This window comes from Schistocerca serialis, chromosome 11, assembly GCF_023864345.2.
Source record: "Schistocerca serialis cubense isolate TAMUIC-IGC-003099 chromosome 11, iqSchSeri2.2, whole genome shotgun sequence".
Lineage (NCBI taxonomy): Eukaryota > Metazoa > Arthropoda > Insecta > Orthoptera > Acrididae > Schistocerca > Schistocerca serialis.
The window spans coordinates 155,040,213-155,056,497 of NC_064648.1; the positions used below are offsets into that span (position 1 = coordinate 155,040,213).

General features: G+C 41.0%; 1 protein-coding gene across 1 annotated transcript in view; it reads right to left on the reverse strand.

Moving 5' to 3' along the window:
* The window catches only part of LOC126426974 (DEAD-box helicase Dbp80-like), a 147,379-nt gene extending 132,098 nt beyond the window's left edge, over positions 1–15,281 (reverse strand). The window contains exon 1 of the mRNA XM_050089131.1: positions 15,046–15,281. Within this exon, the coding sequence (XP_049945088.1) occupies positions 15,046–15,102 (57 nt within the window). The 5' untranslated portion in view covers positions 15,103–15,281. The remainder of the gene's footprint in view (positions 1–15,045) is intronic.
* Between the last annotated feature and the right edge of the window lie 1,004 nt (positions 15,282–16,285).

The window sequence follows — 16,285 nt, forward strand, 5'->3', positions numbered from 1 at the left end:
ATTGACAGGAATGGGGGAAGAAAATACAGTAGAAAAGAATGGGTAGCTCTGAGGGATGAAGTAGTGAAGGCAGCAGAGGATCAAGTAGGTAACAAGACGAGGGCTAGTAGAAATCCTTGGGTAACAGAAGAAATATTGAATTTCATTGATGAAAGGAGAAAATATAAAAATGCAGTAAATGAAGCAGGCAAAAAGGAATACAAACTTCTCAAAAATGAGATCGACAGGAAGTGCAAAATGGCTACGCAGGCCTGGCTAGAGGCCAATGCAAGGATGTAGAGGCTCCTCTCACTAGGGGTAAGATAGATACAGCCTACAGGAAAATTAAAGAGACCTTCAGAGAAAAGAGAACCACTTGTATGAATATCAAAAGCTCAGATGGAAACCCAGTTCTAAGCAAAGAATGGAAAGCAGAGAGGTGGAAGGAGTATATAGAGGGTCTATACAAGGGCGATGTACTTGAGGACAATATTATGGAAATGGAAGAGGATGTAGATGAAGACAAAATGGGAGATACGATACTGCGTGAAGAGTTTGACAGAGCACTGAAAGACCTAAGTCGAAACAAGGCCCCGGGAGTAGACAACATTCCATTAGAACTACTGACGGCCTTGGGAGAGCCAGTCATGACAAAACTCTACCATCTGGTGAGCAAGATGTATGAAACAGGCGAAATACCCTCAGACCTCAAGAAGAATATAATAATTCCAATCCCAAAGAAAGCAGGTGTTGACAAATGTGAAAATTACCGAACTATCAGTTTAATAAGTCACGGCTGCAAAATACTAACGCGGATTCTTTACAGACGAATGGAAAAACTAGTAGAAGCCGACCTTGGGGAAGACCAGTTTGGATTCCGTAGAAATGTTGGGACACGTGAGGCAATACTGACCCTACGACTTATCTTAGAAGCTAGATTAAGGAAAGGCAAACCTACGTTTCTAGCATTTGTAGACTTAGAGAAAGCTTTTGACAATGTTGACTGGAATACTCTCTTTCAAATTCTAAAGGTGGGTGGGGTAAAATACAGGGAGCGAAAGGCTATTTGCAATTTGTACAGAAACCAGATGGCAGTTATAAGAGTCGAGAGGCATGAAAGGGAAGCAGTGGTTGGGAAGGGAGTGAGACAGGGTTGTAGTCTCTCCCCGATGTTATTCAATCTGTATATTGAGCAAGCAATGAAGGAAACAAAAGAAAGATTCGGAGTAGGTATTAAAATCCATGGAGAAGAAATAAAATCTTTAGGTTCGCCGATGACATTGTAATTCTGCCAGAGACAGCAAAGGACTTGGAAGAGCAGTTGAATGGAATGGATAGTGTCTTGAAAGGAGGGTATAAGACGAACATCAACAAAAGCAAAACGAGGATAATGGAATGTAGTCTAATTAAGTCGGGTGATGCTGAGGGAATCAGATTAGGACATGAGACACTTAAAGTAGTAAAGGAGTTTTGCTATTTGGGAAGCAAAATAACTGATGATGGTCGAAGTAGAGAGGATATAAAATGTAGACTGGCAATGGCAAGGAAAGCGTTTCTGAAGAAGAGAAATTTGTTAACATCGAGGATACATTTAAGCATCAGCAAGTCGTTTCTGAAATTATTTGTATGGGATGTAGCCACGTATGGAAGTGAAACATGGACAATAAATAGTTTGGACAGGAAGAGAATAGAAGCGTTCGAAATGTGGTGCTACAGAAGAATGCTGAAGATTAGATGGGTAGATCACTTAACTAATGAGGAAGTACTGAATAGGATTGGGGAGAAGAGACATTTGTGGCACAACTTGACTAGAAGAAGGGATCGGTTGGTAGGACATGTGTTGAGGCATCAAGGGATCACCAATTTAGTATTGGAGGGCAGCGTGGAGGGTAAAAATCGCAGAGGGAGACCAAGAGAGGAATACACTAAGCAGATTCAGAAGGATGTAGGTTGCAGTAGGTACTGGGAGATGAAGAAGCTTGCACAGGATACAGTAGCATGGAGAGCTGCATCAAACCAGTCTCAGGTCTGAAGACCACAACAACAACAACAAAGAAGTACAGATAAGTTATCTGAATATGTTAATCATCTCATGTTGTGCCCTTTAATAAAAAGACTGGTTAGCTGTAGCTCTCCACGCTAATGTATCCTTTGCAAGCCTCTTAATCTCTGCATAACTACTACAACCTGCTCCCATTTGAACATGCTTACTGTTTTCAAGCATTGGTCACCCTCTACAATTTTTACCTCCCATACATCCATCCATTACCAAATCAAAACAATTTCTCAATCCCTCGCGTGAATGGAGCCCTCGATTCAGTCAGATTCTCCCGTAAATTTCATTTTACTCAGGTTCAGTACTTTCCTCTTTCTTATTCAACTACCCATCAAAGCCGGGTTTTTTTTAAGACCACGTGCAGTACGCGTCAATCTTAGTTTCACGAGTTTTTATCCCATCTGTCACAATAAAATTAGATACGGGAGCTGCCTTTAGCTCTTTGTTTCGTGTGTTCTCATAATGTGACAGTGTGCTTTATGATTCGTGATGGCGTACTTTATGATTTGTGATGGTGCATGCAACAAGGCTGGCAAGTCATACAGCCTTACATCATTTTTATTCTCTGTACTATCTTAGTGCCCACTGCTTCACTCACATAGACTGAACGGTCTGCACAGATTTTGTTTAGTTTTCCTTTAATCGAATTTTTATGGTTTTTCACAGATTGCAATACCTTGTAAACTTTTCATGTTGACTAAGACCGAAGCACTATTTTTTTCAGATGTGCTTCTGACCGAAAGGCAATTCTGGTAGCTGGAGTCTGAGGTTTTTGTTAATCTTACCTTTTCTGTTCTTGTGGTGATACTGCCATAGAAACTTTCATCGCTAAATACATACTTCTTTATTTCTAATCGAGAAGTGAATATCAATTTTCACGAATTTAGCTTTAAAAATGTTTTAATATAACTAAATATTTTTTTTAAATATAATAGAGGGAAATATTCCACGTGGGAAAAATATATCTAAAAACAAAGATTCTGTAACTTACCAAAAGAAAGCGTTTGTACATTGATAGAGACAATAACAAACACACACAAATTTCAAGCTTTCGCAACCCACGGTTGGTTCATCAGGAAAGAGGGAAGGAGACACACACACACACACACACACACACACACACACACACACACTCCTGGGATTGGAATGACTCCTTACCCTCTCCCTTGAAACCCACATCCTTTCGTCTTTTCCTATCCTTCCCTATTTCCTGATGAAGCAACCGTGGGTTGTGAAAGCTTGAAATTTGTGTGTGTGTTTGTTATTGTCTCTATCAACGTACCAACACTTTCGTTTGGTAAGTTACAGAATCTTTATTTTACAAATGTTTTTTTAAATTTTTTAAGACCCATTTCACCCCCTTAGGGGTTGAATTTCAAAAAACACTGTACTGTGTATTTTTTATTTTTAACCAAGAAGTCAAAAACTATTCAGTTATCAACCTGACCACACGCTCAGGATGTGGAATTATTTTAAAAAAGACCAGCAAATACCGCCCAGAGTTATTTAATATACGAGCAACAAAAAAATACCGAACTACATTCTAAGCTCTTTCAATTTCAGCACTAAACACACTGTCTCCCTAGATTACGTAAAACTGTCCAACTGTTGGCTGACTACATGAGCAAGCCCTTTAATGCCAAACCACAATCTAATTCCACTACACAAGACTGCAGAAATCCCTCATTGCATCTGAGAATATAGCTTCAGATGGCAAGAACACCAAAGAAATCCCAATACCGTAACAACAAGAGAAAGTGACTACAATGAAATGTTTTTACAAGCTGCTCACTTTTTTTTAAAAAAGTTGCACTAGTAATCAAATAGTAGGAGCAGTCAAAAGTTGTAACTATCGCCTTACAAATATAAAGTTATGTAATTAATAACGCTGCATCAGTTTCCAGTAGACCCATTCCAGAAAACAATTCTAAATTGGTGGTGCTTCAGGTGAAAGTTACATAGTGGTATCCGCATGCATTTTTTTGCAGTTTATGTACGATATAAGTACAAAGGGCGTTCAAAAAGTTTTACACAGTCTCTGTAGGAGGAGAATGACATTGTCTGTGAACATACTTGGAACATTTAGCTACAAGTTGGCATATAAAAGTATTTTCTTTTATTTACAGGTGAGCCATAATGGACCGCAAAGCAGATGTCAGGTTGCGACAATGGTCAGTGATGGAGTTCCCCTTCAAGCCCGGCATCATTACCCAGGATGAAACATGGTTGTTTCTGGGTTCCCCTAGGAAGAAGAAACCAAGACTTTCACAAACAGCAGGCCGAAAGATGAAAGCCTCCTCCTCCTCCTCCTCCTCCTCCTTCTGGGATCAGTGTGATGTAATTTTCATTGACTTTTGGAACCTGGCTCCACAATTAACCGGGACCGTTACTGTTTGTCACTGGACAAGCTGCGACGTGCCATCAAGAACCACAGACCACAGCTTCAGGGTCAGCTGATCAGACTACACCATGACAATGCCAAACCCCACTCAGCCCTTATGACACAGGAGGAAATCAGGAAAATGGCTTGGAAAGCTTTTCCTCATCCTGCCTACAGTCCGGACTTGGCTCCGTCTGATTTTTAGCTCTCTGGTAATCTGGAGGCCCACCTGCACAGTAAACATTTGATAGTGAGAAAGATCTTATTTCCTGTGTCAAGCGATGGCATAAAAGTCAATCCCCAGAATTTTACCAAAGTGCATTTACATTATTGAAAGAACATTTGGCCAGATGCATCACAGCTGATGGAGGCCAAATTGAGTAGGCTCAATATATAGCAGAATGTTCCAAGTACGTTCGCAAAAAATTTCATTCTCCTCCTGCAAAAAATAATCAAATTATAAATGACTGTGCACAACTTTTTGAACATCCTTTGTACATAATATGCTCCAAAGCTTTACAGGGGACTTCTATATTATCTAATACACTGAGGTGACAAAAATCATATGATAGAAATATGTACATATTTAGGTGGTGGTAGTATCGAGTATGCAAGGTATAAAAGGGCAGTGCATTGGCAGAGCCATCATTTGTACTGAGGTGATTCACATGGAAATGCACAATAGCAATTAACAGAATTTGAACATGGAATGGTAGTTGGAGCTAGATGCGTGGGACAGTCCATTTGGAAATTGTTACGGGATTCAATACTCCAAGATCCACTGTCTCAAAAGTGTGCTCAGAACACCAAATTTCAGGGATTACCTCTCACTACGGACAATGCAATGGCTGAGTGCCTTCACTTAATGACCGAGAGCAGTGGCATTTGCGCCGAGTTGTCAATGTTAATAGACAAGTAACACTGTGTGAAACAACTGTAGAAATCACTGTGGGTTGTACGATGAACGTACCCATTACGATAGTGGAGCAAAGTTGGTATTAATGGGAGAAACATAGAGCTATAGATGAATACTGAAGATGAGAGGGGTGAATCGAGTAATTAATGAGGAGGTATTGATTCGAAATGGGAAGAAAAGAGCTTTATGGTACAGCTTGACTAAACGAAGGGAACAGTTGATAGGACACATTTTTAGGCATCAAGGAATTATCATTTTAGTATAGGATGGAAGTGTGGGGAGTAAAAGTCGTAGAGGGACAGCAAGAGATGAACACAGGTAGCAGGTTCCAACGGATGTAGGTTTCAGTAGTTATGTAGACATGAAGAAGCTTGCACAGGAAGTGTAGCTTTGAGAGCTGCATCAAATCAACCTTCAGACTGAAGACTGATGGAAAGAAACACCCTGATGGAATGATAAAACAAAGGATATAGTATAGAAGAAGAATAGAGTTTTAAGGGTATGGTTCCAGAAGAGAACAGTAGAGACAAGAGAAGAGTATCAGGCAAGAAAGAAAGAAGCAAAAAGAGTGGTGGCAGAGGAAAGAAGAAAGTGGATAGAATAGTGGACCGGAATGATGGAGGAGGACAGTGAAAGTTCAAAAGAGCTGTTATATGGGATGATTAAAAGCAAGAGGAAGAACGGTATGGCAGGTTATGTGGACAAGATGTAGAGAATAAGGAGGAACTCAAGAATATGTGGAAGGAGTATTTTGAAGAACTCCTGAACTTGAATGGAGACCTGGATGAGGAGGAACAAGCCGAGGAAAAAATAGATGAGGAACAGCAAATAGAAAAAGACCTTACATGGCGAGAAGTGGCATTGAATAAGATGAATGGAGGAAAGTCACCAGGTCTGGATGAGCTAAGTGTACAGATGGTGAGAACAGCAGGAGAGGTGAGGATACAATGGCTATATCGAGTAATGAAAATTGTGTGGAGACAAAAGATGACCGCAGAAGACTGGAAGAAGGGAATAATTGTTCTGATCTTTAAGGAGGGAAATAGGAAAGAGCGCAAGAACTATCAGGGGATGACCGCAGAAGACTGGAAGAAGGGAATAATTGTTCTGATCTTTAAGAAGGGAAATAGGAAAGAGTGCAAGAACTATCAGGGGATAAGATTGACGAGTCATTGTGCAAAGATTTTTGAGAAAATTTTGGAAGCACGAATTAGGGCAAAATTAGAAGGAAGAATGAGAGAAGAGCAACATGGCTTCAGAACAAGAAGGTCCACGGTGGATCTAATTTTTGCTGTAAGACAACTGCTGGAGCAGCACTATTAATATGGAAAAGATCTACTAATGACCTTCCTGGACATTGAAAAAGCATATGATAGTGTACATAGAAAGTGTGGGAAGCCCCGGTTAACAGAGGAGTAGCAAAACAGATCATTTGGAGGCTAATGGAAATGTACCATGGAAGTGTGAGCTGTGTGAAAATGGGAGGAGAGAGATCAGCTTGGATTGGACAGAAGAATGGCTTGAGACAGGGAAGTGCACTTTCACCATTACTCTTCATTGTAGTATTGATGATATAATGAGTACAGTAGCACAAATAATTGGTGAAAGGAAGATAAAGTGGTGGTGTTTGCAGCTGATCTGATGATTTGGGGGAATAAGGAGGAGGAAGTACAACAGCAGTTGGACGTATGGGAGCAAACAATGCAAGAATATGGGATGAAATTTAGTATAAGTAAGAGTGAGATGATTATCACAACAAGAAATAAGGAGAGAGGAACAACTGGAATAACAACAATTGGTGGGGAACGACTGAGGAGAGCGGAGAGTTTCGAGTACCTAGGAAGCCTGATAAAAAAAGACAGAGAAATAAACGAGCAGGGGAGAAACGCAGAAGCATTTCGAAAGAGTTTCAGAAGCCTGATATGGAGCAAGGAGATACCCCAAATCAGTAAAGAGGTTATATACCGGTCAAACTATGTCCCATTCCTGACATATGCCTCAGAAACATGGGTTATGAAAGGAAGAGAGAAATTCAAAGTACAAGCTAATGAGATGAAATTCTTGAGAAACAGTATTGGAGTGACAAAATGGACAGGTTAAGAAATGAGAGGAACAGAGAGTTAATGAATGTGGAACCATTATAGGACGAGACAGACAAATCAAGGCTGAGATGGTATGGACACGTTAAGAGAATGGAAGAGAAGAGGATACCCAGGAGGATACATGATATGAAACTGGAAGGAAAGAGACCAAGAGGAAGACAGACAGAGAGAGACAGAGAGAGACAGAGAGAGAGAGAGAGAGAGAGAGAGAGAGAGAGAGAGAGAGAGAGAGAGATGGCTGAAAGCTGAAAGGAGTGGAGGTTTGCGTCCAGAAGAAAGGAGAAGACTGGACCAAGGTGAAGACGGAGAGATGGTGGCACGACAGAAGACGATGGAGAGCCCTATGTTGCATACAGACCCGGCCAGAGGCTGGAAACTGTCCAAGATGATATGACTGATGATGATCAAAAACCTACACCGACAGAAATAACTAGAACAAACCCCAAGATACCCACCGAACCCTTAGTTACTATTACCGCCAACTAAAAACACAACCCATGAGTTCATAAAAAAATTATACTGATAATTTAAATACACAAGTAACAATTACACAAACCATCAAAAAATTCCAACCCCATTGAGCCAACACACATATCTAGGGTGGTACATGCACTCACGTTCACACTATAAACCTAAAACAATTAAGGTCCAAATGATTAATGGAAAATCTCATATAAAGATGTGAAACGAATACTAACAAAGAGATGGAGGGGCTGGCCAGTACTTACCTCAGCTCAGTACAGCCGATAGATACACAAAAAACAGAACCAAAAATTTACGTTCCTAGCTTTCGGAACAAATGTTCCTTCATCAGGGAGGAGAGAGGGGAAAGAAAGGGAAGAAGGGAAAGTGGATTCAGTTACTCACAACCCAGGTTATGAAGCAACAGGGAAAGGGAAACAGGGAGGGTAGCAAGGATGGAGGCATGGTTGTCAGAGGGAAGCCAAAGATATTCTACTGTAAGAGGATGCATACAGGAGTAAAGAGGTATATAGTATACAGATAAACACAACTATGTAGGATGAAAGATGCGTGAATGGCTAAAGAGGAAAGGGAAAGAGGAGAAGACTGAAGAGTAAATGGGAGTGAGGTTGTTTAACGTAGGTTCAGCCCAGGGGGATGGCGGGATGAAAGGATGTGTTGGAGTGCAAGTTCCCATCCCCGCAGTTCAGAGGGACTGGTGTTGGGTGGGAGAAGCCAAATGGCACATACGGTGTAGCAGGTTCCTAGGTCCCTAGAATTATGCTGGAGGGCATGCTCCGCTACTGGGTATTGGGCATCTCCTAGGCGGACAGTTCGTCTGTGTCCGTTCATGCGCTCAGCCAGTTTAGTTGTCGTCATTCCGATGTAAAAGGCTGTGCAGTGCAGGCATGTCAGCTGATAAATGACATGTAGTTTCACACGTGGCCCTGCCTTGAATTGTTTATGTTTTACCAGTAGCGGGGCTGGAGTAGGTGGTTGTGGGGGGGGGGGGGGGGTTGCATGGGGCAGGTTTTGCAGCAGAGTCGGTTACAGGGGTAGGAACCGCTGGGTGGAGAAGGTAGTCTGGGAATATTGTAGGGTTTAACAAGGATGTTAAGGAGGTTAGGGGGGCAACGAAAGGCAACTCTGGGTGGTGTGGGGAGAATTTTGTCAAGGGATGATCTCTTTTCAGGGGTTGACTTGAGAAAGTCATATCCCTGGCAGAGTAATTTGTTGATGTATTCGAGGCCAGGGTAATATTGGGTGACAAGGGGGATGCTTCCGTGTGGTCTGGGGGTAGGAACATTGTTGTTGGACGGGGAGGAATGTATTGCTCGGGAGATCTGTTTATGGACAAGTTCTGCAGGATAGTTGCGGGAGAGGAAAGCACTGGTCAGGTTATTGGTGTAATTGTTGAGGGATTCGTCACGTCACTGGAGCAGATATGTTTGCCACGAATACCTAGGCTGTAGGGAAGGGAGCGTTTGATGTGAAATGGATGGCAGCTATCAAAGTGAAGGTACTGTTGTTTCTTTGTGGGTTTGATATGGACAGAGGTCACCCAATATTATCCTGGCCTCGAATACATCAACAAATTACTCCGCCAGGGATATGACTTTTTCAAGTCAACCCCTGAAATGAGATCATCCCTTGACAAAATTCTCCCCACACCACCCAGAGTTGCCTTTCGTCGCCCCCCTAACCTCTTAACATCGTTGTTAAACCCTAAAATATTCCCAGACTACCTTCTCTACCCAGCGGTTCCTACCCCTGTAACCGACTCTGCTGCAAAACCTGCCCCATGCATCCCCCCACAACCACCTACTCCAGCCCCGCTACTGGTAAAATGTAAACAATTCAAGGCAGGGCCACGTGTGAAACTACATGTCATTTATCAGCTGACATGCCTGCACTGCACAGCCTTTTACATCGGAATGATGACAACTAAACTGGCTGAGTGCATGAACAGACACAGACGAACTGTCCGCCTAGGAAATGTCCAATACCCAGTAGTGGAGCATGCCCTCCAGCATAATTCTAGGGACCTAGGAACCTGCTACACCGTATGTGCCATTTGGCTTCTCCCACCCAACACCAGTCCCTCTGAACTGCAGAGATGGGAACTTGCACTCCAACACATCCTTTCATCCCGCCATCCCCCTGGGCTGAACCTACGTTAAACAACCTCACTCCCATTTACTCTTCAGTCTTATTATCTTTCCCTTTCCTGTTTAGCCATTCACGCATCTCTTCATCCTACATAGTTGTGTTTATCTGTATACTATATACCTCTTTCCTTCTGTATGCATCCTCTTTGGTTTGAAGCTGGCACAGTACTTACAGTAGGCTATCTTTGGCTTCCCTCTGACAACCATGCCTCCATCCTTGCTACCCTCCCTGTTTCCCTTTCCATGTTGCTTCATAACCTGGGTTGTGAGTAACTGAATCCACTTTCCCTTCTTCCCTTTCTTTCCCCTCTCTCCTCCCTGATGAAGGAACATTTGTTCCGAAAGCTAGGAACGTAAATTTTTGGTTCTGTTTTTTGTGTATCTATCGGCTGTACTGAGCTGAGGTAAGTACTGGCCAGCCCCTCTATGTCTTAACAATTAAGGTCCCCCAAACACGGGGACCACATCTAAATAGATCGCCAAAAACTATCATGTCAATGTCACAAAATCATTCATGCTCAGATACAGCAACTTTAGTTAATATGCAAACTGTGCCAGAAACACGGCATTTCACCTACTCAGCAGTCAACCCACACAACTGCAAATACTTGAAAATTGTCGTCATATCAATGGTCATTGCAGCACAGTGACCTGCTGGTGAACTTTGTAGGCATACCCATAACTAAGAAGCAAAAAGCAGATGTAATCTTCAACTGTGGACACCACATTGAACTAATAATTCCAAAGCCAAAAGTAAAGCTGTAGCCAACAACCACAGACATTAAAATAACTCACTCACAAATCATAAAACTCACATATCATCAAACACACAATTCCTAGCAAATGGCGCTCCAGTCCTATGACCCAATAACATCACTAAAAAACAATTTCAAAACATCAATGCTCAACACAAAGTGCCACCATAGACTACAAAATACCCTCTTCAAACATCATCCACATCAAATATGCCATGCAACCATGACGTCATATAACAATATTGTTGTCACAAGTCAAAGCCGATGGCTAAAACCACACATTTTGAATCACTCATTTTCTTCTGCAGAATCAGTATCTGCGTTATGCTCCATCAGAAAAATTTACCACACAGATTCAAAGTAACAATAATATGCAATATTTTGTGTATCACTGTTAGTAGCATTTTGATAGGACATCAAAGTGTGTTGGCAGATTAAACTCCCGCCTAAATTTAATCCAAGGCATTTGACGAAATCGACTTCTTCATAATAGGAATTATGATCAGTGTTGTATTTTCTTATTTTAATTATTAAAAGCATCTTATTCGAACTGAGAATAATTTGAGAAATGTTTAAGTTAGGTGATTTGCTATGAAGAAATGAAAAGTGGTGTACTGTTCTGTTGGTTTTCCTATGTGGAAACTTCGAGGCAAGTCATTTTGTCCCTGTGTATAAGGTTAAGGTTAGTGTGATACTGCCGACCCCCCCCCCCCCCCCAAAGTCAATATCTAGGTTGTGTTTATGGTCTGGACTGTAGTGCAGGCTTTGGTCAAGGTTAGATTGGGAGATGTCAGTTTGGCTGTAACGCTGTCAGATACCTAAAGCTAGCTGTCTGGCTACATCATTTTCAATATCTAGTAACTGGGCAAGATATTACTCAGTGAACAAAAGATATACCTTAAAAAACACACACACAGCAATCAGATTCTATGCTCTAATTAAAATTACTTTATGATTTATGCTTCAGCGAGTCGAGCGATGGTGGCTAGCTGCCAACCAATCATAGGTCTTTCTGGAGCACCATAGGCTTGCTGTGTTGCCTGTTTTGTAGGTACTTGTAGCGCCTTGTGAAGCGTGTTAGCTGCATGCCGGTAACACTGCCACCTGTCACTGCAATCTGTTGATCACAAGGTAACTTTAATCAGAGTATGAATATACCATTAAAGAAAACAAACTATTTTCCTTTGAAATGGCTGTGTGTATGGCTAGTCACAGAGTGTGAGCAACACTGCATGGACCATAACAGATTTAGTTCACCTCAGACATGAAGCATCATTACAGTACACAAACATCTGTTGGCGTACACTGTAAAATTCGAGCAACCGCACATGCACACAGAGCATTGTCAGAAGACTCAAAAAGTGATAGGTCAAAAGAGCTAGAGAGGATTAAATCTCTAACATTTGCTATCTGATGCTTAACAACTCAGCTGCCACAAACCCTTCATTGCAATTTCTACATCTACATCTACATTTATACTCCGCAAGCCACCCAACGGTGTGTGGCGGAGGGCACTTTACGTGCCACTGTCATTACCTCCCTTTCCTGTTCCAGTCGCGTATGGTTCGCGGGAAGAACGACTGTTTGAAAGCCTCCGTGTGCGCTCTAATCTCTCTAATTTTACATTCGTGATCTCCTCGGGAGGTATAAGTAGGGGGAAGCAATATATTCGATACCTCATCCAGAAACGCACCCTCTCGAAACCTGGCGAGCAAGCTACACCGCGATGCAGAGCACCTCTCTTGCAGAGTCTGCCACTTGAGTTTATTAAACATCTCCGTAACGCTATCACGGTTACCAAATAACCCTGTGACGAAACGCGCCGCTCTTCTTTGGATCTTCTGTATCTCTTCCGTCAGACCGATCTGGTACGGATCCCACACTGATGAGCAATACTCAAGTATAGGTCGAACGAGTGTTTTGTAAGCCACCTCCTTTGTTGATGAACTACATTTTCTAAGCACTCTCCCAATGAATCTCAACCTGGTACCCGCCTTACCAACAATTAATTTTATATGATCATTCCACTTCAAATCGTTCCGCACGCATACTCCCAGATATTTTACAGAAGTAACTGCTACCAGTGTTTGTTCCACTATCATATAATCATACAATAAAGGATCCTTCTTTCTATGTATTCGCAATACATTACATTTGTCTATGTTAAGGGTCAGTTGCCACTCCCTGCACCAAGTGCCTATCCGCTGCAGATCTTCCTGCATTTCGCTACAATTTTCTAATGCTGCAACTTCTCTGTATACTACAGCATCATCCGCGAAAAGCCGCATGGAACTTCCAACACTATCTACTAGGTCATTTATATATATTGTGAAAAGCAATGGTCCCATAACACTCCCCTGTGGCACGCCAGAGGTTACTTTAACGTCTATAGACGTCTCTCCATTGATAACAACATGCTGTGTTATGTTTGCTAAAAACTCTTCAATCCAGCCACACAGCTGGTCTGATATTCCGTAGGCTCTTACTTTGTTTATCAGGCGACAGTGCGGAACTGTATTGAACGCCTTCCGGAAGTCAAGAAAAATAGCATCTACCTGGGAGCCTGTATCTAATATTTTCTGGGTCTCATGAACAAATAAAGCGAGTTGGGTCTCACACGATCGCTGTTTCCGGAATCCATGTTGATTCCTACATAGTAGATTCTGGGTTTCCAAAAACGACATTATACTCGAGCAAAAAACATGTTCTAAAATTCTACAACAGATCGACGTCAGAGATATAGGTCTATAGTTTTGCGCATCTGCTCGACGACCCTTCTTGAAGACTGGGACTATCAGTGCTCTTTCCCAATCATTTGGAACCCTCCGTTCCTCTAGAGACTTGCGGTACACGGCTGTTAGAAGGGGGGGGCAAGCTCTTTCGCGTACTCTGTGTAGAATCGAATTGGTATCCCGTCAGGTCCAGTGGACTTTCCTCTATTGAGTGATTCCAGTTGCTTTTCTATTCCTTGGACACTTATTTCGATGTCAGCCATTTTTTCGTTTGTGCGAGGATTTAGAGAAGGAACTGCAGTGCAGTCTTCCTCTGTGAAACAGCTTTGGAAAAAGGTGTTTAGTATTTCAGCTTTACGCGTGTCATCCTCTGTTTCACGTACTTTACTTAGAATTTAACTTAACTACTTTTTAAAAAAAATCTATAACTACTTATGAACAGTGTTTCCAAATGTCCGTTATCTTAACACTGCTTTTATGGAATAATCTACCAAAAAAAGTAAATTTAATACTTTCACTCAACTTGACCACAAAAGGTAAATATGGAAAAGTATAAGTAGCAGTCTTTACCAGGTAGCAATTAATCCTGATTACACAGTGAAAAATCACACATCAGCAGCTCATAATACACGTAGCTTCCATCACAGACTCCTACACTGTGCACTCAAGAGAAAAAAATATTTTCCCAGGAAGTACTGCATGTCCTATCTTCAGTCTTTGCATATGAGATGTGAAGTTTTACTTTTCACTACAGTTTCCATCATTTAACCTAAGTCTGAAATTCCATATGATACGATATGTATATAGTACTGACTGACAGCATTCCAACGGTAGAAAGTAACCGTGATTTGCGCCACAATAGAAAATGTGAAATGACGAAATGTATTACCCTTCCCCCTTTCATATGAAAATCTGAAGAATTTTCTGTTCATTGAAACCCAACTTGTGTGTGATTCAGTTACTGTACACAACAGCATCACTACAAAGTATGTATTTTACTCTTCTTAATACTTCATAAAGCAATTTCTGACAGGCACGTGGTTATTCGGTCGGTCTTTGTGGACTATATGCACTGGGCTTACCCTCGCTGACAATCTATTTAAATTACTTGATGGGCTACTGTTGTATACGTGATGTTTACTACAAAGTATCAAGAGGTCGTGTGGCCACCACGTAACACTACTCTATATAATTCAACAACATGAGAGAGGAAAAATGAAGACTAAACTTCAGCGAACAAATAGTGAACTTATTTCGGTGTTCCTTTGACATTAGCCATACCAATACTTGCAGTAACACACAAATTTACGAATGGTTTGTAGGTTATGTTGTTCACATAGCGTCCACCTGTTAAAAGCAAAAAAACTGCGATAGTCTTGTTGTTGAATTGTAACAGTTGGCTGCGCGAAGAACGAAGTGCCATGATCTGAGCGGATTCTTCCAATTACTATGTAAATACAGAAACAACACACGTGAAACCTTGTGACATTCTTACCTTCTCCGCCAACTTTAATTCTTCCTCTGTTGCTTCCTCCCAGCTTACTTTACTCATAGTTAACTCCTGTGTGAATAATGCAATTACTTTTTTATATTTTTTCGACTGATTTATCACCTTCGCGCTTCATGCACCACAGTTGCACATGAATGTCTATCATACATCTCTGCTTTTTCCATCTGCCATTTTTATGTCGAAGTATGTAACGCCAAAAGCTTTGTATCCAGAGAACTGGATGCAGTTGCTCACAATTAGTTCAATATTTAATAATTGTTCTGATAGCCAGAAAACAAACTATGTTCATGAAGCATGTCCTGAAAAACCAAGTCAGTGTTTACACTATTTTTCACAAATCAGTTCGCATTAATTGTCCCCTTAACCGTCCATAACAACAATATCTCTGATTTCCTACCAGAGTGGCAGGTAGAAACAAAGCAAACACAAAGGTGAAAGTCGTAAACAGTAAACACCTAATGCACTTGTCACTTAAGCTATAGTGTAGATGTTACTGATTTGACCAATGTATTTAATCAACGAAAGAGTTTGTAGCTGTTAAATATAATTGTGAATACAGTCTTCTGTTTCTCATTTAAATTTATTTTTCAATATTTAACAGTATAACTATTCTAGGCTTCCTGTGTGCTTTTATTCCCCTCGCGAAAATCAGTATTTTAGTCATCGTGAATATCATGCATTCAACCGATCTGGTCCAAAGCCCAAATTTCACAATTTGGATGTACGTAGACAAATAATTAAAGTCTATATACATTATATCTCCTTACCCATATTACTGACTTCTTTCCAAAAGTAAACTGTGCAAACTTTCAGAAGAATTGTATTATGTGTTTGAAACTTTAACAGTCTCCTCCTTTTCTATCTTATTCGACAGCAGTTTGTGCAAAAATCTCCCAATACGTGCTAAATCGTATTTCATTCTTTTGTGTGCCACATCAGTGTTTAATATACACAAATCTTCCTGTTTCTTAACGTGTCTCGATTATCATTATTATTAACATCGTTAACAATTACTGTGTATTTCATTAGAAGTATACTGTACTGCTGGCTTTGTGTCTTTCTTGCATTTCCACCTTTTCTCAATAAGATGGAGTATTTTCTGTGTTATACACGACACATTTGTCTCTACTTTCACTATACCTATGTAAGTCTACCCTGCTGTAATTATTTACTTTGTTATCACATTCTGTCCATCTTCTAGTGAATTAGTCTTCATGATTTTCCT